Source organism: Pangasianodon hypophthalmus, chromosome 7 (genome assembly GCF_027358585.1).
Source record: "Pangasianodon hypophthalmus isolate fPanHyp1 chromosome 7, fPanHyp1.pri, whole genome shotgun sequence".
Classification (NCBI taxonomy): domain Eukaryota; kingdom Metazoa; phylum Chordata; class Actinopteri; order Siluriformes; family Pangasiidae; genus Pangasianodon; species Pangasianodon hypophthalmus.
Genome location: NC_069716.1, coordinates 13,383,150 through 13,405,425, shown reverse-complemented (window position 1 = coordinate 13,405,425; position 22,276 = coordinate 13,383,150). Strand labels below are relative to the sequence as shown.

Genomic DNA, 22,276 nt, shown 5'->3' with positions numbered 1-22,276 from the left:
AGGTTATAGTGCAGGGGCTGCAGAAACTCGGCTTGCAAGGTAGCAATGGAGCTCCTTGATGGCCCACTTTATGGCCAGGACTTTGCCTTCAATGGCGGCGTACCATCGCTCGGCAGGGGTCAGATTCCTGCTTACATACTGCAAGGGGTACGTGTTCCTCCCTGACAAACTTCTCCGAGAGCACGGCACCCAGCACGGTCTAGGATGTGTCAGTGTGGAAGGTGACCGGCTGGTCAAAGTCTGGGTTTCTGTGAACTGCTGTAGGTGATAGCTCAGCGGGCCCACCCATTCAAAGACAGTGTATGGGCCTTGCCAGTGGGCCAGGAATTTGCAATTAGCACTTAGGAGTAGGGGGAGCACTCGGTCACCCGGCTGGAAGTCTATGGACTGCACTGGCCAGTTGTAGACCTGATGTTGTTCCACCTGGGCTTCCACCATATGTTGTTGGACAATGGTGGCCGCTCAGTCGATCCACTCCTGCATGTCTTGGATGTACTCGACGAGGGTGTGGAATGGCAAGGGCTGCTCCTCCCACTCCTCTTCACCACACATGAGGGCTGGCCAGAGAGGGAGTGCGCCCAAATCCTCACCCCATTTCTCTCTGGGGAGGCCCAGTTCATCTACTATGCACTCTTGATGGGAAAGCAGCCGACTATGAAGTCCTGAAAGAGAAAATCCTGGTACACTGTGGCCTGTCCTCCATCAATGTGGTGGCAGAGATTCATCACTGGACCTACATACATAGAGCTACCCCACTACCTCAAATGGACACCCTGCTCCATACCACCAAGTGCTAGTTACAACCTGAGAGCCACGCCTCGTCAAAAGGGTGGCAATAGACAAGTCGCTGAGGGCTCTGCTGCCCAAAGAATGCAAGGCAGTCAGCATGCAAGCCCCTGACAGCCCCAGAGAGATGGTGGAGGCCCAGGAGTGTCTCCGCCACTTCCCCACCAGGATAACAATCCGTGGCTGGCCGGATGCACCCTTCACTCATCTTCCCCACTGCAAGCTCCCACCATCACCGTGGAGGTAGATGGCACGCTTGTCCCAGCCCTCCTGAACTCGGGGAGCACAGTCACCCTCATCTGGCCATCAATTTTGCCCCGTGCTGCCAAGGCTTGCAGGAGCCTCTTGGTCTCCTGCATGCACAGAAATGTCAGGGAGGTCCCCGCCATCGAGGTCCAGGTAGGGAATCATTCGCACGAATGGCCGCCGCTGCTCGGTCTGGTGCCCAAGTTACCGGTGCCCCTGGCCAGGGTCCCCTGCGGCCCCAAGTGCTCCCACAAAGGCCACGGGTTCCAGACAACAGTGGACACAACCGCGGCAGGGCCAGTCCCAGGTTAGGCCAGCCTAGCTGGCCCAAGAAGAGGATGACGCTGAAGCAGAAGCAGAAGTTGAGACACATAGTCATGCTAACCCTGTCTCTTCTGTGTTTCACCAGGTGACTCGTGAGGGCAACTTTGGGCATGAACAAAAAGCGGATGACTGCCTGAAGCACTGTTGAGGCCAGGTGCTACTGAGGATGTAAACCAAAGACCCAACCAGGGCCTTTGCCTGTGACCTCCTGGTGGTTCCCCAGCAGAAAACCAAGCTGCTGATGCACCTGACCCACTCACACTCCCTCGGTGGTCATCTGGGGGCCCTCAAAACCCTCTGGCCGGACAACGACACCAAGGTATGGAATTTCTGTCAGCAGTGCTCCCAGTGTCAATGCAACATGCCCAAGAAGCCTGCACCCATCCCACTCATCCCGCTGCCCATCATTAGTATCCCCTTCGAGAGGATAGGCATCGATCTCGTAAGGCTGCTCCCGAAATCTGCCTGGGGCCACAAGTACATCCTCTTCATCGTCGACTACACCACCTGATACCCCAAAATGGTCCTCCTTTGGAAAGACACCTCTCAGAACATCACCAGAGAACTTGTGCTCCTCTTTAGCCATGTGGGGATTCCGAAGGACCTTCTGACCAACCAAGGTACACCCTATGTCTCTGAACTAATGTCTGATCTGTGCTGGCCGCTGCAGGTCGAGTCAAGCCAAGAACACTCTGGAGGAGGTAGGCATATTGTTGTCAAAGTCTATAATCAAGAGATGCCTTCATGAACATAAATGCTAGATTAGACTTTGCTTTAAAAAAAAAAAAAAAAAAAAAAAAACTCTAAAAAGCCTGACCAGTTCTGATGCAAGTTTAACTTGTACCAGAATGATGAGAAGAGTATGGAAAAGGAAAGGGAGGGCTCATGATCCAAAGCATACCATATCAACTATCAAACATATGCAGGAAGTGTTATAGCATGGGCATGTATGGCTGCCAGTGGAACTAGGTCACGGGTGCATATTGATGATCTGCTGACAGAAGTAGCAGGATGTATTCTGAAGTGTATTTAGCTATACTTTCTGCTCAGATTCAATCAAATGCTGCAAAACTGATAGGATAGAGCTTCACAATACAGATGGATAACAACCCAAAATGTACTGCGAAAGCAACCTACTGCAAGTACTGCAGGGCTTCTTAAGGCAAAGAAATTAAATGTTCTTAAATGTCCAATGACATCAACCCAATTGAGTATGCTTTTCACTTACTGAAAACAAAACAGAAGGCAGAAAGTCCCACAAACAAGCAGCAACTGAAGGCAGAAAGCATCTCAAGGGAGGAAACTCAACATTTGATGATGTCCACAGGTTCCAGACTTAAGGCAGTCATTGACTGCAAAGGATTTGCATCCAAGTATTAAAAATAATCTTAATATTTATGATTGTTAGTTTGTCCAATTACTTTTGAGCCTGTGAAAATGGAGGGAAAAAATGGCTGTAATTCCTAAATGGTTAATGCAATATTTTTGTTTAAACCCCTTGATTTAAAGCCAAAAGTCTGCACTTCAATTACATCTTGATTGTTTCATTTCAAATCCACTGTGGTGCTGCACAGAGGCAAAATTACGAAAATTGTGTCACTGTACAAATACTTATTGACCTGACTGTATATGAAAAAAGGTGGTTCAAAATAGGCATGGTTACTAAGTTAAACAGGGGGTTTTAGTACTATCCTTTTTATTGCCATGCAGGAAAATCCTTTAAAAAAAACTTTAAATACAATTTTCTTTATTAATGAGAATGATGAAAGGAAGTCAGTACAATTCATTCACAAATCCTACATGGTTCCTGAATAATTTTCTTGGACATGAAACCCATGTAAAATATAAATACTTCCCCCTCAAAATAGTCAAAACTCTAAAGCCAAGTAAATGCAGTATGAGATAGTCCTGTGGAAGTACTCACTGGCTAATATATGTGTGTGTGTCACAAAAAAAAAGGAGAAAAAAAAAAAAGGAGAAAAAAAAAAAAAGTCCAAGCCCACCTAAATCACCCCAAATGATGTGAGGCAGAACTTTTGGCATAATTCTAAAAGATACGTTTGGCACAAAAGCAAGACAGCTTATGACCCAATGAACACCATACCCATGGTGAAGCACGCTGCTGGCAGCATCATGCTGGTGGTAGCGTCATCCTGTGTAGATGCTTCTCTTTAGCTGGGACTGGGGCTCTAGTTGAGATAGAGGGAATCATGGATAGCTCGAAATGCCATTCTATTTTGGCACGAAACCTGCAAGCCTCTGTTAGACAGCTAAAGATGAAAAATTTCACCTTCTAGCATGACAAAGACCGAACGCACAAATCCAAGTCAACAAGGGAATGGTTTCTGAAGAAAAAGATAAACATTTTGGAATGGCCCAGTCACATCCAAATCTAAATCCTATCATAAGAACCTGTGCAATTACTTGAAGAGGGCGGTGCACAGGAGATCCCCTCGCAATTTGATAGAATAGATCTGGGGCATTTTTGCAAGGAAGAGTGGAACAAAATTGACAAATCAAGACATGTTAATTGGTAGACTATTACCTTAAAATACTGAATGCTGTATTACAAGCAAAAAATGCTTTAACAAAGTATTAGTTAAGTGGTGTGCACATTTATGCAAGGTTATTGTAAGTTATTTGTTTCTTTTTGTTTCTCACTAGAATTTTGTTGGTTGCTATATGACATTAAAGGTGGAAAAGGATCTGATATGATTTATCTAGGTTTCATTTTTTTTACATCACAAAAACATGCAACTTTTACAGGGGTATGTAGACTTTTTATATTCACTGTATATAGAACAAAAAAGGATATATGTATACTGCCTTTCTAAATCTGTTTTTAATTTAGTATCCATCATCACTAATAAAATATCAAAATATGGCTTTTCTCATGCCACTGAATCTGCAGTCTAGAGCTCCAGTGTAGATATGCTGTGCCACAATTAGTCCCCTGCTTCGGCAGGCATATTTAAAATGATGGAATGTTTATCCACAAAACACTCCATTTTTGAAAGGTGCTGTGACCTGCACAAATTGGGTAGACTAATTGTGGCACTGTCTAAACATTGAGGATAGTAAAATGACATTCCTATCTTCTTCCCTACCAACTTTAAATGGGTAATAATTGCATAAAAACCTACAGCAGTGCACTCATTATTTCCTAAAAAAGACAGAGAATCACAGATCAGTGCATATTTGCTATCTTGCTTCCAATTTTCACCAATTTCACCAACCTTTTTTTAGTTTCTGTTGTTTTTAATGAGGCAAAAACTACTGGACACATTCATAAGTGTAAAATCTAATAACCATATTAGCTAATAAACAAAATGGTAACAACACATTTAAACAATAACCTTTTGTTTTCCACTGAGAACATAATATCTCTATGTGGCTTCTGCATCAGAGAAGTTGCTCACACAGAATCTACTTTGAAATATTTCTAGAAAGTTCTACAAAATGTTTGTGTGTTTATGTGTATGGGTTTATGTATTTGTGTGGCAGCATCATGCTGCTCATCACATTGAGGCCTACAGTGATAGGATACAGCAGCTCTGAGCAGCTCAGTTCCCTCCTCTGCATGATTGATGAGGCTAATTTTGTCAATTAACGAAGAAACCCCCACTGATTAACATCAGATTGCAGTTGGCAACTGTTAATGTTCCTGATGGTCCAAAATAATTGGTGTGCTTTGCAGCTTGCTCTTGTTTCTACAGCCATGTTCACTGTTCCTGCACAGACGATGCTAATGCTGTTCCTCCTATTCACTGAGCTTTAAGAGAAGACTCGTAGATTGGACTCCCAGCTCGAGTAGTCCAATGTTTGACATTATACATCACAATTAATTTGTACACACCAGATAATTATTTGGGTTAATTTGCATAATGGATATGCTTGATTGGTTCATGAGAGCCAACTGAAGTCAACACATTCATGTAACGGCATGCCTAAAGCATACATGGATGAGTAGACAGAAATGAATAAGGAGAAAGATTTGGGGCAACTTCACTAATGATTTTCTTCTAAGGGCCTAGTAGCACTTACTCTTGTTTTTAAATCTTATTTTTTTCTGCTGCTCCATAAACACTGACACAGACCTGGGACATATTGAAAAGCTGAGCTGTACTAGCAGTAAATAAATGAGAGAGAGAGATTCTAGTCCAGGTTCTAAAGCTCTTATAAAGGTTAACAGGCCAGTTGTATCCAGGTTATAAAGCTCTTATAAAGGTTATAACGATTCTGCATTCTGATGTACAGATGCCCATAACCAGATCTATATAATTTAAATGTTCAAATAGAATATGAAGAAAGCCATAACAAAGTAAGTAAAATTAAAATTTATAAAAATAAAATTTACTTTCGGCCAAAATATAAACCAATCAGGTGGTGAAGCATAAAGACATAGGATAGTCTGTGCACTATATGTTAGAAACTAGCCAAGCTAGCTACCTAACAGATTTGAAGATGGACAAACTCAGACCTGAGCACCCCACTTAGTATGTGTTTAGTATATTGCTTACTATGTAGTACTATGATAAGTATGTGCAGCGACTGTAGACACATTTTGGATTTTCAGGAATACAACCAACTTACACTGCACATTTCTATCATGTCTATGTTTTTAAAATAGCTTAGTCAACACTGCCTAGCATACAGTAGAAAACGTCAAATGCTGTTTGTTCTGTATATGTATATCATGTAACAAATCATGACATTATTTGTGTGATTAGTTGCTTCCATGCCTTTCTGTCTCTAAAATGTGTTAACACTCATTATATCAGACAGATATTAAGAGACTGTCATGCAGCAGAGATGTGATTATCTAGTCTTGTTCTACTAACACAATACCGCTCAAAAAAAATAAAAACATTCAATATGCAGCTTTAATTCTCCAATGGCAGCATCAAACTCCATAACAAATGCAAACACAAAAATCTCTTTTGTGGAGAACACCACATAGTCTTCCTCCCCCTCTGCTCCATTTGCATTTGACAAAGTAATTTGCAGACAATTGTGCAGTTCAACAGAAAAATACCAAATGAAAGAGAAATCATGAGAAAAGACAAAAAGAAACTGAAGGAATATGTGCAGGATTGATATTTAAAGCATTTTGCATGAAACCCAGTAGCCATAACAAATGAATGTCATGTCTCTTAGGCAACTTTACGTAGTGTAAAATACAGAATGTGGTACTGAGCAGTTACTTGACATGTTTGACTGCAGAATGAGTACAGACACATTTTAAACTGCAGTGGTTGACCATGTAAAATGTTATCTCTTCATTGTAGAAATAATATCTTCACTGTGGCTGTGACTGTGAATTCTGGAGATTAAAAAGACATATAGTATCACAGTGTGTTGAGTGCAGGATGTTTAGTCACTCTTCCTCCGTCGTTAGCAATAGCTTTATTTGTGATTAATGCATGTTAATTAGCTCTCTGACGGAGAAGATTGCATCATTAGAGGTGCACATCCAGACTCTAGAGAGGGTTAGTGAGAGTGAGAGCAGCGTAGTTTCTGTAGAGGAAAGTCTGGATGCCTTAGGCGGAGTTAGTAATCCCCCAACTCCGGCATTAGAGCCCTCACAGCGGGGCGAATGGGTGATGACTCGGCGGCATAATCGCAAAGGAACTCTAAGGCTCGCCCACAGGAGCACCACTCCTCTCCGCTTCATGTGTCCAACAGGTTTGCTCTCCTCAGTGAAGCACCCACTGAGAAACCTGAAAGAGCTCTGGTTATAGGTGACTCTATCTTGCGGCACGTGAAATTAGCTAGGCCTTTAGGGGCACCAGCAGCTTTAGTTAGATGTATACCGGGAGCCGGACATAGCAGGTAATCTTAGGGTCTTAGGCATGCATAGGTGCTCAAAGATAGTTATTCATGTAGGAGCTAATGATATACGCCTTCGTCAGTCTGAGGTTACTAAGAGTAACATGGTAGAGGTGTGTAAATTAGCGAAGGCAATGTCCGATGCAGTAGTATGCTCTGGCCCCATCCCTATGCGGCGTGGCGATGTAGCTTACAGCAGGTTATGGTCGCTGAACTGCTGGATGTCCAGGTGGTGCTCCGAAAACAATGTGGGCTTTATAGATAATTGGACTAACTTTGAGGGCAAGGCTGGCCTGTTAGGGCGGGACGGTGTCTATCCCACTCGGGAAGGTGCTGCTCTCATTTCTTGTAGCATAGCACATAGTCTCAGAACAGGCCTAGTTATTCGGTGACAATTCAGGGCCAAGTCCAGGGAGCAGACAAGCAGGCTAAACTGACTGTCTGCTAGCTGCACTGAGTCATCACTTAGGTTCCACCGTATTGAGACTGTGTCTGTTCCCCCGAGAGAAACAAAATTATAGACATATTCAGACAGTTTGTTTTAGTAACCTAATTAACATAAAATTAAAACAAACCGAATGCATAGCCAGCACCGATGATCTGAAGCTAGGACTGTTGGATATTAGATCTCTTACGTCTAAAGCGCTTATTGTTAATGAAACCATTACTGATCAGGAGTTTGATGTACTGTGTTTAACAGAAACGTGTCCTCCCGGGTACAGTTACATACATCAGCCCCGTCTAGCTGGCAGAGGAGGAGGAGGCGTCGCAGTCATTTATAATGATAATCTAGGCATCACACAAAAACCTAGTCATAAATTCAACGCATTTGAAGTTCTTTATTCTAACATAACATACGTAGCCACTAAAAATAAGTCTACCCAGGTGATTCCAGTAATTATTATTTACAGGCCTCCAGGGCCATATTCGGAATTCCTATGCGAATTTGCGGATTTCATCTCTAACCTGGTTGTTTCTTTAGACTAGGCATTAATTGTTGGAGACTTTAATATTCATTTTGATAATCCAGATGACCCTCTGAGAACAGCAGTTGTGTCCATTCTAGATTCTGTAGGGGTTAATCAGAATGTAATAGGACCCACCCATAGTGGTGGTCACACTCTTGATTTAATACTAACATTCAGATTAAATATAGAAAATATAGTCTCATGTCCACAGTCTGAATCTATCTCAGATCATTACCTCATCTCATTTAAAATGTGTATTAATCATAGTATATGCACCTTGCCACGTCACCGTGTCAAACGTACGTTCACGTCAACAACTGCACAGAGTTTTATCAGTAATCTCCCAGATTTATCAACCATGATTGGATCACCGTCTGATCCCAAAAAACTTGACCAGGCAACTGAATGTTTAGAATCAACATTCTGCAACTTGCTAGATAAGGTAGCTCCACTTAAAAGAAAAATAATTAGGGAGAAAAAGCTAGCACCCTGGTATAGCGATCACACATGAACTTTAAAACAGACCACTCGAAAACTAGAACGTAAATGGCGACAAACTAAATTGGTAGTATTTCAAATAGCATGGAAGGAGAGCCTTTTGAGCTATAAGAAAGCTCTTAGTGCTGCTAGATCAATGTATCTCTCCACCCTAATTGAAGATAACAGAAATAATCCTAGATTCTTATTTAATACTGTAGCAAAATTAACTAGGAATAAGACCACAATAGAAACACGCACACAATCATTATATAGCAGTGATGACTTCATGAATTTTTTCAGTGGTAAAAATTGAAAATATCAGGCTAGAAATTGAGACTATTAATTTAAAACAGGACAGTTCTATAACTAACCCTGTAGATGATAATATAATAATATTAGATAAACAACTACAACGCTTTACTCCCCTTGAAGAGACTGAACTAATTTCACTAATTTCATCATCAAAATCATCAACCTGTATGCTAGATCCTTTACCTACTTGTTTCCTCAAACAGATAATTCCTGAAACAATCAAACCTCTTTTAAAGATAGCCAATGCTAAGGGGAGAATTGATTATGTACCTAAATCTTTTAAATTAGCAGTTATCAAGCCCTTGATTAAAAAACCTGACCTTGACCCCTGTCAGCTGTCTAACTATAGACCAATATCAAACCTCCCCTTTATCTCCAAGGTCCTAGAAAAGGTTGTAGCACAGCAGCTATGCTCATACTTACATAGGAGTAACTTTCATGAAATGTATCAGTCAGGATTTAGGCCTCATCATAGCACAGAGACAGCACTGGTAAAAGTTGTAAATGACCTACTACTGGCCTCTGATCAGGGTTGTGTCTCCTTGCTGGTGCTGCTTGACCTTAGCGCAGCTTTTGATACCATTGATCATGCTATTCTCCTCGATAGACTAGAAAATGTAGTAGGCATTAAGGGAACAGCCCTTTCCTGGCTCAGGTCTTATTTGACTGATCGTTATCAGTTTGTAAACGTAAATGGTGACTTCTCTTCTCATACTAAGGTAAAGTTTGGTGTCCCGCAAGGCTCTGTTTTAGGCCCACTGCTCTTTTCTTTATATATGCTACCTCTGGGCAAAATTATTCGTAAGCATGGTATTAGCTTCCACTGTTACGCTGATGACACACAGTTGTATGTTTCAGCAAAGCCAGATGACAGACACCAGCTTAATAAAGTTGAGGAATGTGTAAAAGACATTAGAAACTGGATGCTTATTAACTTTCTCTTACTTAATTCTGACAAGACAGAAGTACTTGTACTAGGACCACATGTAGTTAGAAGTAAGCTTTCTGATTACATAATAACTCTGGATGACCTTTCTGTTTCATCCTGTGCAGCAGTAAAAGACCTTGGTGTGATTATCGACTCCAGTCTTTCTTTTGAAGCTCATGTAGATAATATAACTGGGATTGCTTTCTTTCATCTCATAAATATTGCTAAAATAAGAAATATATTGTCACTACATGATGCAGAAAAATTAGTTCATGCTTTTGTTACCTCTAGGTTGGATTATTGTAATGCCTTACTGTCTGGATGTTCCAGTAGATGCATAAACAAGCTCCAGTTAGTCCAGAATGCAGCAGCGATAGTCCTTACTAGAACCAGAAGATATGACCACATCACCCCTATCTTATTCACACTGCATTGGCTCCCAATCAAATTTCGTATTGATTATAAAATACTACTATTATAAAGCACTAAATGGTCTCGCGCCACAGTACCTGAGCGAACTTTTGGTCTTTTATGATCTGCCACGCCTACTCAGTCAAAGACTTAGTCAAGCCTTTTGTGAATAGTTTTTTCATAGGTACAGGGGCAGGTCTGGAGGGTTTCACAGGCATAGAGTGTTGTGGTGAACTGGGATGTTTGGATGCTGTCACCCCCCCACTCTCACATGTTCACTCAGGTTTGTCGACGGTGGAGTGGCTGGCTGCCTTATGTCCCAGGGTGCCCTCATGTCTGTGTTAGCTTCTGGCTCTCCCTTTTAGTTATGCTGTCATAGCTAGTCTTGCCAGAGTCCCTGCTTGCACTCTGCATGCAAAGTACATCATGCTTAACCATTAGAGGACAAAAGCTGACCTAACAATCTCTTCCTTTCTCTCCATCTCTCTCTCTCCCTCACTCTCTGTTGAGCTACACATGCTACTTCTGAGATGCCAGTGATCCTGACCCCTTTTGCTCCTCCTCGCTGCCTGACCCATCCTGATGCCCTACTTCTGGTTGGAGTTCTCATCGGTTGAGTTTGCTCGCTGCTGCTGGGGGTGGCCCCATAATGGACTGCCTGAAGAACTGTTTGGATTGCTGGGGATGGCGCCACCTGCGGGCTGGCTGGAGATGGCATGGGGATCACATATGGGGAGCTATACTGTAATGGCTTTGGGGCTGCAGTTGCCACGAGCAGCTTTGTACTCAGGACTCCATCAGTGGACAGTGGATAGAAATATAAACATAATTAATGAAACATACATGCTCTGGCACACTTTCTAGTAGGTGCATAAACAAGCACCAGTTATTCCAGAATGCAGCATCCAGAGTCCTTACTAGGACCAGAAGATTTGTTCAGCATCACCCCTATCTTATCCATACTGCATTGTCCCCAAGTAAAATTTTTGCATTGATTATATTTTGGTCATTTATGATCCGCCATGCCTGCTTTGATCAAAAGGTGCAGGCTCTTTATTAGTATCTAGAATAATTAAGACTACAGCAGGGGGAGATCTTTATTCTTATAGCCCCACAGTAATGGAACAGCTTTTCAATTAGGGCTCGGGACAAAAATCTCAATTTTTAAGTCCTATTTGTTTAAACAAATCTTTTTTAATAGCTTTTCCCTTAGGTGAAGGTGCAGATCTGGAGGGTTCATGGGCACAGAGAGTTCTGGTAAACTGGGATGTTTGGATGCTGTTCCCCCCAAAACCCTTCCCCCCAGAATCCCCCACAACTCCCCACTCTCCCACCCACTCTCACACAATCAGGTTTATAGACAGTGGAGTTGTCGGCCACTTTAAATCGCAGGGTGCTCTTGAGCCTGTAACCTTCTGGTACTCCCTTGTAGTTAAGCCTCCAAAGATAGTCTTGTCGGAGTCTCTGTTTGCACTCTACACAGCACACTGTACTTCAACTAAAACCACTACAGGACAAGAGCTTACCTAATAATCTGTGTTAACCCTCCCCCTCTGTTGAGATACACATTACTCCTGCTGCCTGAGATGCCAATGATCCTGACTCTATCTGCCCCCGATCCATCCTGATGCTCTACTTCTGCTTGGAGACTCCTTCTCCTGAGTATCACTTGCTGCTGTTGCACCGGATAAAAAAAATAATTCATGGATCAACATATTTAAATTATGGGCAGAATTTCAACCTAGGTAAATATGTAAAAAAGTAAATAAGTACAAAAACTAAATAAGTAAATAAGGGCAGGTTTATGTTAAACTTGTTCAAAAGAAATATGTATATTTACAAACCTAATTTACTGTGGTAGCATGAACTTTTTATCAATACATAAGATCATAATCACGTTTTAGAGTGTGAGAATGGCCCCACATGGATAGCCTGAAGATGCCTGTGGACTCACTTGAATAGGCTAAAGATTGCACTTCCTGAAAACAGTCCACACTCAAGTTTCATTCATTATTCAGTGGGTAACTTCACTTGAATACTATAGATTTAAAGCAAAAACACCAATGAAATAAAAAAAATTGACTGCTGCTTGTACTGAATATCCTTTCAACACACTTGTTTGACTTTATAGTATACAGTATATAGTCAGATGATAGATGAGTAATAACTCAATCTCAATCTGGTGTCAGGCAGAAGAGGACGGGTTACCTTTTTCTCTCAAGGTTTCTACATCTCAGGGAGATTTTCCTTGCCACTGTTGCCTCTGGCTTGCTTGTTAGGGATAAATCTAGATCCATATCTGGATTTCCGTAAAGCTGTTTGTGACAATGTTCATTGTTAAAAGTGCTATATAAATAAAATTTAAATTGAAACACTGAAGCATGACTGAAAAAGAAATGCAACTGGAATGATCTGGTGTGTTTGGCCTAGCTGTGGGCACTGCAACATGAGAGTCTGATGAACAGGCTCATGAGAGTAGAAGTATTGATGCTGGCCACTTGAGCTTTGTGCCAGGATAAATAGCACCACCATTTAAGCAAACATCTAACTATACAGACACAATGCAAAATACATGGAGGCAGAGGCTGAATTCAAAACACACATCAAAGAAGCTCCAAGAGGACCAGAAAAGATGATGTTAGAGAAAGATAAAGGCAGTGGTGGGAAGTTAGTCTCAAAATATAATGATAAAGTTACCAGGTACTCGCAACCTGAATTTTTCTCACCTATAGCAAAATACTCATTGATATTAGTAAGGATAAAAATATGCCAAAAATGTAAATTTTTATTTATTAAAGAACATAGAACATCCATGAAAGGATGAAAGGATTAATGAACATCCATGAAAGGAGTATGTTCCTTTTATCACATAGGTTATAGCAGCTATAAATGTTCCATCACATTTTTGCTTTAAGTTAATAAGTAAAAAAAATGCACCAAGAAACTAAAAATCTTCCACCAATACTAAATAAATAAACCTCCTTATCATCTTAACAATTACACTCTTTTTTAATCTGATTATTTGGAGTGTCTTCCAAACAAATTAGCTGTAACTAAAGAAACAATAATGTATTAGGGCATTAATATAAATCTGTGATTTGATTTACAGCTTTACTACTGTCGTGGTGTTATAGAAAATTAATCAACACCTTGTGACCCATTAGCTTTGAGAATTGAACTGTGATGTACACTAACTGAACATTTTATTAGGAACACTATACTAATACTGGGTAGGGCCTCTCTTTGCTCTCAAAACAGCCTCAATTCTTTGTAGCATGAATTCCACAAGATGCTGGAAACATTCTTTTGAGATTTCGGTCCATATTGACATGATTGTATCATGCAATTCCTGCATATTTTTCAAGTACACTTTCATGCTGCAAATCTCCCATTCTACCACATCCCTAAGGTGTTCTATTGGATTCAGATCAAGTGACTGGGGAGTCCAACAAAGAACATTAAACTCATTGTCATGTTTGAGGCGACTTTTGCTTTGTGATATGGTACATTATCATGCTGAAAGTAGCCATTAGAAGATGGGTAAATTGTGGTCATGAAAGGGATGCAACCATTTTAGGAACATTAAAAAGAAAATGTTTACTAAGGTTTAGTATGTTAGGCGAAATTCTTTCATACCAGAACAACTTCATGAAGCAATTCATGCAAATAAGTGATAACCTGGTGATTCACCAGGTCAAAATAGTGCTTAAAATCAACATCTTCCTGCATCAGTAGTACTGATTTTGCATCATGACTGAATGTACATCAGCTCCCTCACCAAAACAATAGAGTGGTTAGCTGAATTGCCTGAGCTTCAGAGTTGTGATTTGAAAAGACAGTCATTGAGCTTAATTTCCAACCATTAAACCACACATCAAGGCAAGCAAGCACATTAACATATGCAAAATCTTATCACATAAAACACATGACTTGGAAAGTATTTCCCAGTAAACAGGAATTTCAACAACATAGTCATAGGCAAGAGTGCCTAGTTTTTTTTTTTGCTGTTGTTGTTGTTATTTTTTTACCCCTTTTCTTTATGAGTAAAATTACAGGAAATACTTATGTTGTTTTTTCAACTCAGCACCTATTACAATTTGTTAATTAAATTCTTAATTTCCCTTGGTAAATTAAAGTTTCCCATTTTTCCCATATGAACAATAGCACTCCACCGTAGATGCTGTGATGCTGAGATTACTGAGACATTAGGAGTCACAGATATGAACCCCAAATACACTCCCAGTCTCTTTGTATTTGTATTTCATTTCAGTTATTTGCCCTGAATAGCTGGAGGGCTTTTGTATGTATTGTATGAATCTAAAAAAAAACATATAAAGTTCCATAATTACCACTGCATTAAAACCAAGCAGAAGTACAAAGGCAAAGTACAAATGCAAATGTTACAATCCTCAGACAGACTTTAACATATCTTCCTCATTTTGTGATTGTTTGTCACTCTGACTGACAGGTGAGAGAGAGTAACACCTTTTTCTGTTGCAAAACTCAGGAGAACTGGATCTTTATTATGATGGCTAAGAAAAACAATGCACTGCATGAAAATCAGGCTAGTATGTGTGTTTATTTATAAGAATGTAAATATGTGAAAAATTATGAAAATTAACATGATTATTTTAAGAATGTAAGAATATTGATTACTATTCTGCTTGACTTTTTTGCCATTAGTTTTTGATACATGCAGCTGTTACATTTAAAGGTCTGCAAACCATGTGAGGAAAAAATGAAAAACACAGTTCTCTGATTCTGGGCTGAAATAGCAAATAAGCTAAATAGCACTCTACCAGGCATGGGGGTGGGAGATCGATTACATTGGGCTCATCATGCATCAAAGCTTAATATGTATGTTGAATATAGTACTTTAGCCCTCTATATTAACCTCTATAACTCCCCATATGGCCTTTCCCCGGGCAGCCAGGCAGGCAGAACACCCCAGAGCCCCTCCCTTCTTCCCATCAGGCAACCCTATCAGCACTGCCTTTTCACTGAGTTACAGTACTTCTGGGACCCATAGCTCATCTAAAAGCCTTTGTAAGTTCCAATTATGGCTGATAGATAGCTATCACTAAACTGCTGAATAAACACCTCACTCAGCCATTTACATGCATGACAGCAATGGAGGGAGAAATAAAGCACTTATATTAATAATGTTGCAGAATATTTTTATGGAGATGCTTCTTGGGCTGGTTTAAGGTGATACGTTTTGAGGGGCTTGGTATTAACTGTCGATGATAATGCTTGACTGATTAACTTAACTTGATTAACATTACAGAAGAACTACAATAATGGCTATTTTACATTTTAAATAGTGTTTTGATGATATAGCAGTGCTCTGTCTTTTCCAAACATACCAGCTTAACTTTGACCAACCTAATATGCGTGCACATGCACACACACACACACACACACACGCACACACACACACACACACAGACACACACACAGAGAGGGAGAGAGAGAGAGAATTAGGGTGGAGTATACCTACATTTCAGTCATATTATAATAGTTTTTATATCCATCAAAATGATGGGATCAGCAGCACCCCACATTCTGTCCTTGTTCATGTGCTTCTGCTTTCGCTTCTGTTTAAAATATCAATATTTCAAGTGTAATAAATGTATACCTGTTTCTCTAGCTCTGATATCTTCATATGAATTAAGTAAGCCACATATTTAGTGATATTTTTAATTAAACAAAAGGTCTTCAGTATATACATTGAGTGTTGTTTGTTATTATTATCATTATTATTATTATTATTATTATTATTACAACTACTACTACTACAACATCTAAATAAGCTTGGAGGATGACATACCCTACTAAGGCAGTTTTTACTTGTTTTTTCTTTGTTTTGATAAATATATTCCTCTTTATCACAAAACCTGCTGGATATTAGTTTTTTCTTATGTGATCCCTTATGAGCAGGACTTTAAAGGAGTCTAAAATGCTTTGTGTATAAAAGAATTTTCCTCACAATCATATTGTGTCGCATCTCTCTGAAGCATAAGAAGGAAAAAATGTCTGTGTGTGATATCAAATTCAGTTAAATTACAGTTTCTGTACTTCATATTGCAATGTGAATGCAGCTCATACTCTGCAAACACAACTGATGGACTGTCTAGAGGCATAGAATCACACCTTGAATTTGAACAATTATTACAAATAATTTCATCAGCCATCACACTTAACTTAATTATTACACACATTTCAAGTAATAATTTTAAGATACTAATCCATAGTAACATTAAATCAGATAATAATACTTATAAATATATGGTGATTTTCTGTTTAAATATCATGTTCAGATCAGACCTGCAAACAGTCAGAAGCTTGTTGCTCTGGCAAATGTGCCATCATGTGTCCTTTCTAGAAACTCAATCACTTCTTCATCTAATCTAGCTCACCGTCTCCAGCATAGACAAAACAGGCCTCAGACTCCATTAGCTGAGTTACATTATGAATGAGTTACATTATGAAATCCTCCCTATTTTTCCCTACTCATATCATCCAATCAGCATGCACGGCTGTGTCTCTGTGTACTCTCTGTGCTGCCTCTAGTCACCGACTGCGTGAGACACGGTGAGATGCCCCAAGCAAGTTCACTTGTTGGGCTCATTTGGCTTTTAAAATCCTCCAGAGGTCTGTGAAGTCCAGACACTGCCACGGTATATCTGTTGCTCTCCATTTCCCCTCACTCAAGTTCAAATTATCCCAGGGCCAGCGTAATAAATACTACCACTCAGTTTGTGGTGAAATTCTATCTTGGATGGGCCCCAGTCTCGGCAGGAGCTTTGTGCTCCTTACTCTCAGCACATTTCTTTGACTTGCTGCAGCTTACAATTTAGTGCAGATGCAGATTATTATTATGCAATATAACCCATCATGAAGATTCACTTCAAGCACATAAGCAAAGAGAAAGTGAGATTGAAGGTTCTTTCTTTCAACTAATAAAAATGATAAACCACAGCCAGAATTGGAGAACAAAATTCCATAACTTAGAACCAAAACTGAGTAAAAATAGCTAATGAGTCCAAGAAACCCAGTGTCATGTTTTGATTAAAACACAAACATTCAGAAAAACTCAAGTCTTATCATAAGCTCTTTTTAAAAATACGATTGAAAATAGCATTGCTAACTGAGTTAGAAGCTTCAGTGTGGCTACACCAACTCAAAGTAACCTGGTATTAATATGGGAGTGGAGCCTTGAGGGCTGATAGCTCAGTTCTGAAGAGAAGGGCCTGTGGTTGTTTAAATGCTGCATAGATAAGTGCAACTCATTCCTTGGAAACCATTCCACCCATTCCCTTTCCATACATTTTAAATTTTACAAAAGAAAAGTGAAAACCAGCCATAGGCTAATGAATATGGCACCAGCAAGGTCTTGTGCTCTTCAGGATAGAACAAAAGAAATAATGGTAAGGATATGGACATTTTTTCCACAAACTTATCCTGTTTGTCCTCTGTCTTGGGGAAGCTCTGGATGTCATTCTCCAGCCTCTGGATCTGACGCTCCATTGAGTCCAAAATGGCTTTGAGGATCTGAGCAGACACTGAAAAAGGGGAGAATTTTATGAGATAGTGGTCAGAGAAAATATTCTGCAATAGCATGATACATATCCGACTGCTGACAGGTGCACATCACTGCTTGAAGATTTATTCTGTATATTTTGCTATATTGTTTCTTTTCAATACCCCTCACAGTGGAAGGGGGCAGATTCCACCACCACCCCGATCAAGTCTCTGAGGAGACTGAGAAAAGCTCACCTATCTACTCAGATACTAGTGAGCTTCTATCGCTGTACCATAGAGAGCACACTGATGAACTGCATCTCAGTGTGGTATGGCAGCTGTTCAGTCTCCCACCAGAAGGCTCTTCAGTGGGTGGTGAAAACTGCCCATCGCAGACATCTGTGACAGATGTTGTCTACAGAGGGTGAAAGGCATCAAGGATATCTCTCACCCAAACCATAAACTGCTCACTCTTCTCCTGTCTAGGAAGCACTACAGGAGCCTCTGCTGCTGTACCAGCAGGCTAATGAACAGCTTCTTCTCCTCAGCAATCAACATACTGAACTCCTTACACCACCACTAATCTCCCATCCTCTAACCCCCATATTGCGGTTTGTACTCTGATCACTTACTCCATTGTACAGTTTGCACATACTACACACGCACATCCCTACTTCTGCAGATGGAATAACCTTAAACAGTTTGCACAGTACTACCTCCATTCCACTTTGCATCTTTGTTCACTGCACCTTACTGTCATAATTACTGCAATCCATGTCTCTGGACTCATTTACACACTTTATGCCATTCACACTTTTTTTTTTAATTTTCATGCCTTATATTCCATTTGCACTGTTGATAACATGCCTTTTGCACACAGCACTTGCACTTTACTGCCACCCTACCTCATTGTCTCTTTGCACTTAATGTGACTTGCTGTTTTGTGCTTCTGGTTAGATGCTAACTGCATGTTGTTGGCTTTGTATTTGTACTCTGCTAAATGACAATAAAGCTGATTCTAAGCTAATCTAATTTAATTCATGTAAAAAATCTGTTTTCAACAGAGCACAGCAAATTGAATGGAATCCAACATCATGTCTGTGTCACACTAGTCTATCTGTATATAACGCATTTTGCAAACCCGAGGTAAAATACAAAAAGTTACAAGCATGTTGTAGGTCAGGTGACACAAAGGTAAATATACAGTCATGGGAAAAAGAAAGTACACTCTCCTTCAATTCTTTTCTTTTATTTATCAGGGCCTAAATAACAATTGTGTGGTCTTCACCAACTTTACTGTCCTCCACTATAAACTCCCACTAGCTGTTTTAGGCTTTTTTAAGTAAAGGCGATGCTTTTGTGTGTTCAGGTGCAAGTCAGTGTCAGGGTCGAACTCATGCATTAATGAAAGGCCTAAGGCTGAAGGGATTCTCATCATCAAATTTATTTCATTAATTGGCAAATAATCACTGTTTACTGCTTTTCACTGCACTGTGGCTCCCCACTTACTCATATCAGAACTTTCAAGTTCAGACTTCAAAGTGTCTACAGTGTCTTGGGGATAACTAAGGACTCTGAAGCTCCAGCTCCATGCTGTGATCACAGTATTGCTTTAGCATTATTAATACAAACATGCCAAATAACCACATTTAAGGAAGCCTGAGAGGGTCAACCCTCTTATCCTGGCTATATGCAGTTCTCATAGAGTGTCCACAGAGTCAGCTTCTTTAGATGTACTTCAGTTGGGCCTTGTCTTAAGTTTTGTTTATCAATTAAATGAAATCTTATAGATAATATAAGTGCATGATTACCTCAACATGAAGTTTGCTAGTACTTTTTTCAATCTGATCACATTTCTTTCTGTCAAGGCATTGTATTGATGAGCTGAGTAATGCATTACTGAGTAACGTGTTACTGAGTAACGCATTACTGTAATTAAATTACATTTCCCTTGAAAAAAGTAAAGTAAGAAATTGCTCCTCATTTTTAAGTAATTACAGTTACTTTTGATGTACTTGCATTAAATACTGTATAGACTTTCAACAATTCTGTATAAAACGAAATTGAAATTAAAATCTAAATGTATCATCTAAAGAAAATGTCTAAAATCTAAAATTTGTTTTCTAATTCAACTCGGCCCCTTTAAATTCGTTAGCTGTAGGCTATCACGCGTGAGTTCACACCAGGTGAAGTCGCACAAGTTCAGGGATGTCAGGAGAAACAATTGGTTGTTTTGCTAAATGGAAATATTCCCGTTACTTAATTTTTTCGACACACTGACGAAAACATGACGGTAAAATGTAAGTTATGTCCTGGGGAAAAACACTATCGGCCTCTTTCCAAAGCACAAGTAACCTACTGATGCACCTGCAATGACAACATAGACAAACACTTTTGAGTGATCCATGTACAGCGACAGATGGAACTGCGGCAGCCCCTGTTATGCAGGCAAAACTAGTACAGAAAGTGTCTGAAGGTGAGCTTTAAAAAACTGATTGCAGGGTACACAGTGGAAGAGAAATTCTCTTTGTTAACTAAAGAGGGTCACTTTTGTCAAATGATTACACATGCTCTTAAGCAGTTGTGTTGAAATACTGTAACTACAGTTTTAATATGGCTTATTGAGTCAGGAGTTGCTTTTGTTTTTAGTAGCTCTTATTGTTATTATGTTATTGTTATTGTAATTAGTAATGAGTAATACAATTACTTTTCAGATAGAGTAATTAGTCAGTAATTTAAATACAACATTGACAGTATAATTATTAATTAGCAATTAATTACTTTTCTGAAGTAACTACCCAACACGGCACAGGATACCAATAAAGCCTAAGCTAAACATGTCAGAAAAAAGCTGATTTACTACAAATAAAAACACAGAAATACTTATCTTAATCCCCAATATAGAAAATGCGACTGTAGTAAATTTGTCTGCACAGCATTCAAGTATGACATCTGGCTAAGACAGTAATGCCCTACTGCAAAACTGGAGCTTCATAACACAGGAAAGAGAACACAAACACTCAAATCTGAGTCTCAGTGGTTTCATGCTCTTTTCTATATGCCACCTCACCAGAACTCCTTAGTCATCTGCTCATTAATTTCATTTACTTTTTTATCCCTAACCATTAAGAGACATGCATAAACTCAAACATTCACAGTCAAACTGCATATTCATATTTACTAAAATGTTTAAGGAAGATAATAGCTTGACTTGGTAGAATTCACATTCAATTTAAAGCAAAGCCACTCATGACACCATGATAATGGCATCAGCAGTGTGTGGTAGCATATATGCATCAGTGAATAAAATAAAATACTTCTGCGGTATCCTTATTAATATTATAAGCTGAATAAAATATGATTACAAAGGACCTGCACAGCCAAATTACTATCCTCCAATCGCTATTTCATGCTGTGTGGACAGGAGAAAAAATGTTGTCTGTCCTGTTCATATTCATAATTTCCGTGTTATGTATTTATAAGAATGCATGCTGAATATTCCATAATACACTGACTTTGGATTAACAATAATTGTGACAGCTCTCTGGTCAGCACCACTTGTGGAGTCTCTAGCTCTTTCCCACGCTCAATAAAAAGGATTTATTCTCAAATTTCTTTTTCCAAAGAATCAAAAGATCAGTTTGTAAAAAGAGAGGAACCACACAAAATTACAAACAATTAGTTATAATGTGAGGCTATCAGTATTATATTCAGGAATCTGTTTGGTGAAGCAATTTATGGATAAGCTGTATCTATAATTCATTGATCAAATTTATGTTGTTCTTAGAAATCTTTGAAATATTGTCAGTGGATATTTTATTTAGACAAGTCCCTACACTTCATATCCTACAGTGATATATCTTACTTAGAAATAATCTCTGAAGTCAAACAAAGACTAAATATAGCTGCAAGCAGCGATGATGGGCCCAAGCACTACGGTGCCATCGCTACCGGGTGGGTGTATGAAAACAATGCATAGTGAAGCGAGTGCTGTAATATATTTTGCCCTGATCTGTTAGTTTAAGCCCAGGTCTAAGGCTTTACAACAGCTTCCATGTCCAAACACAAAGCTCATATTTGGTGATATAATGCATGAAGAAGATAAGAGATATATGTTGTTATCCTTATTAGCCATTAATTAATTGCAGTGAAGTAATGTGTAGTGGGCACATGCATTTAAGGGGGTACACCATAGCCCCCATGACCAAATATACAACATCAATTTGATCTAAATCAGACAATGCACTTAGAAGACAGGAGACTCTTGACGTTTCCCTTTGACATAAATTTAATCCCTCACCATGGCCACACCATTCGAGATATCAAAAATCTGTTTGCAATTTAGCATCTTCAATGCCTTGGCATAATGTTCACCACATTTGGTGACAATCGTATAAATCCCCTAGGAGGAGTATTTAAAAGTTCAGAGCCTGTAATCTTCAAAAAATCCACATTATATCCAAAATGA

General features: G+C 39.6%; 1 protein-coding gene across 7 annotated transcripts in view; it reads right to left on the bottom strand.

The window, feature by feature from the left end:
- Positions 1 to 22,276, bottom strand: part of diaph2 (diaphanous-related formin 2) — a 424,876-nt gene that overhangs the window by 101,816 nt on the left and 300,784 nt on the right. For all 7 annotated transcript variants that reach the window (XM_053235486.1, XM_053235484.1, XM_053235480.1 and 4 more), the window contains one exon: positions 17,726 to 17,849. In XM_053235486.1, coding sequence (XP_053091461.1) covers positions 17,726 to 17,849 — 124 coding nt within the window. The remainder of the gene's footprint in view (positions 1 to 17,725; positions 17,850 to 22,276) is intronic.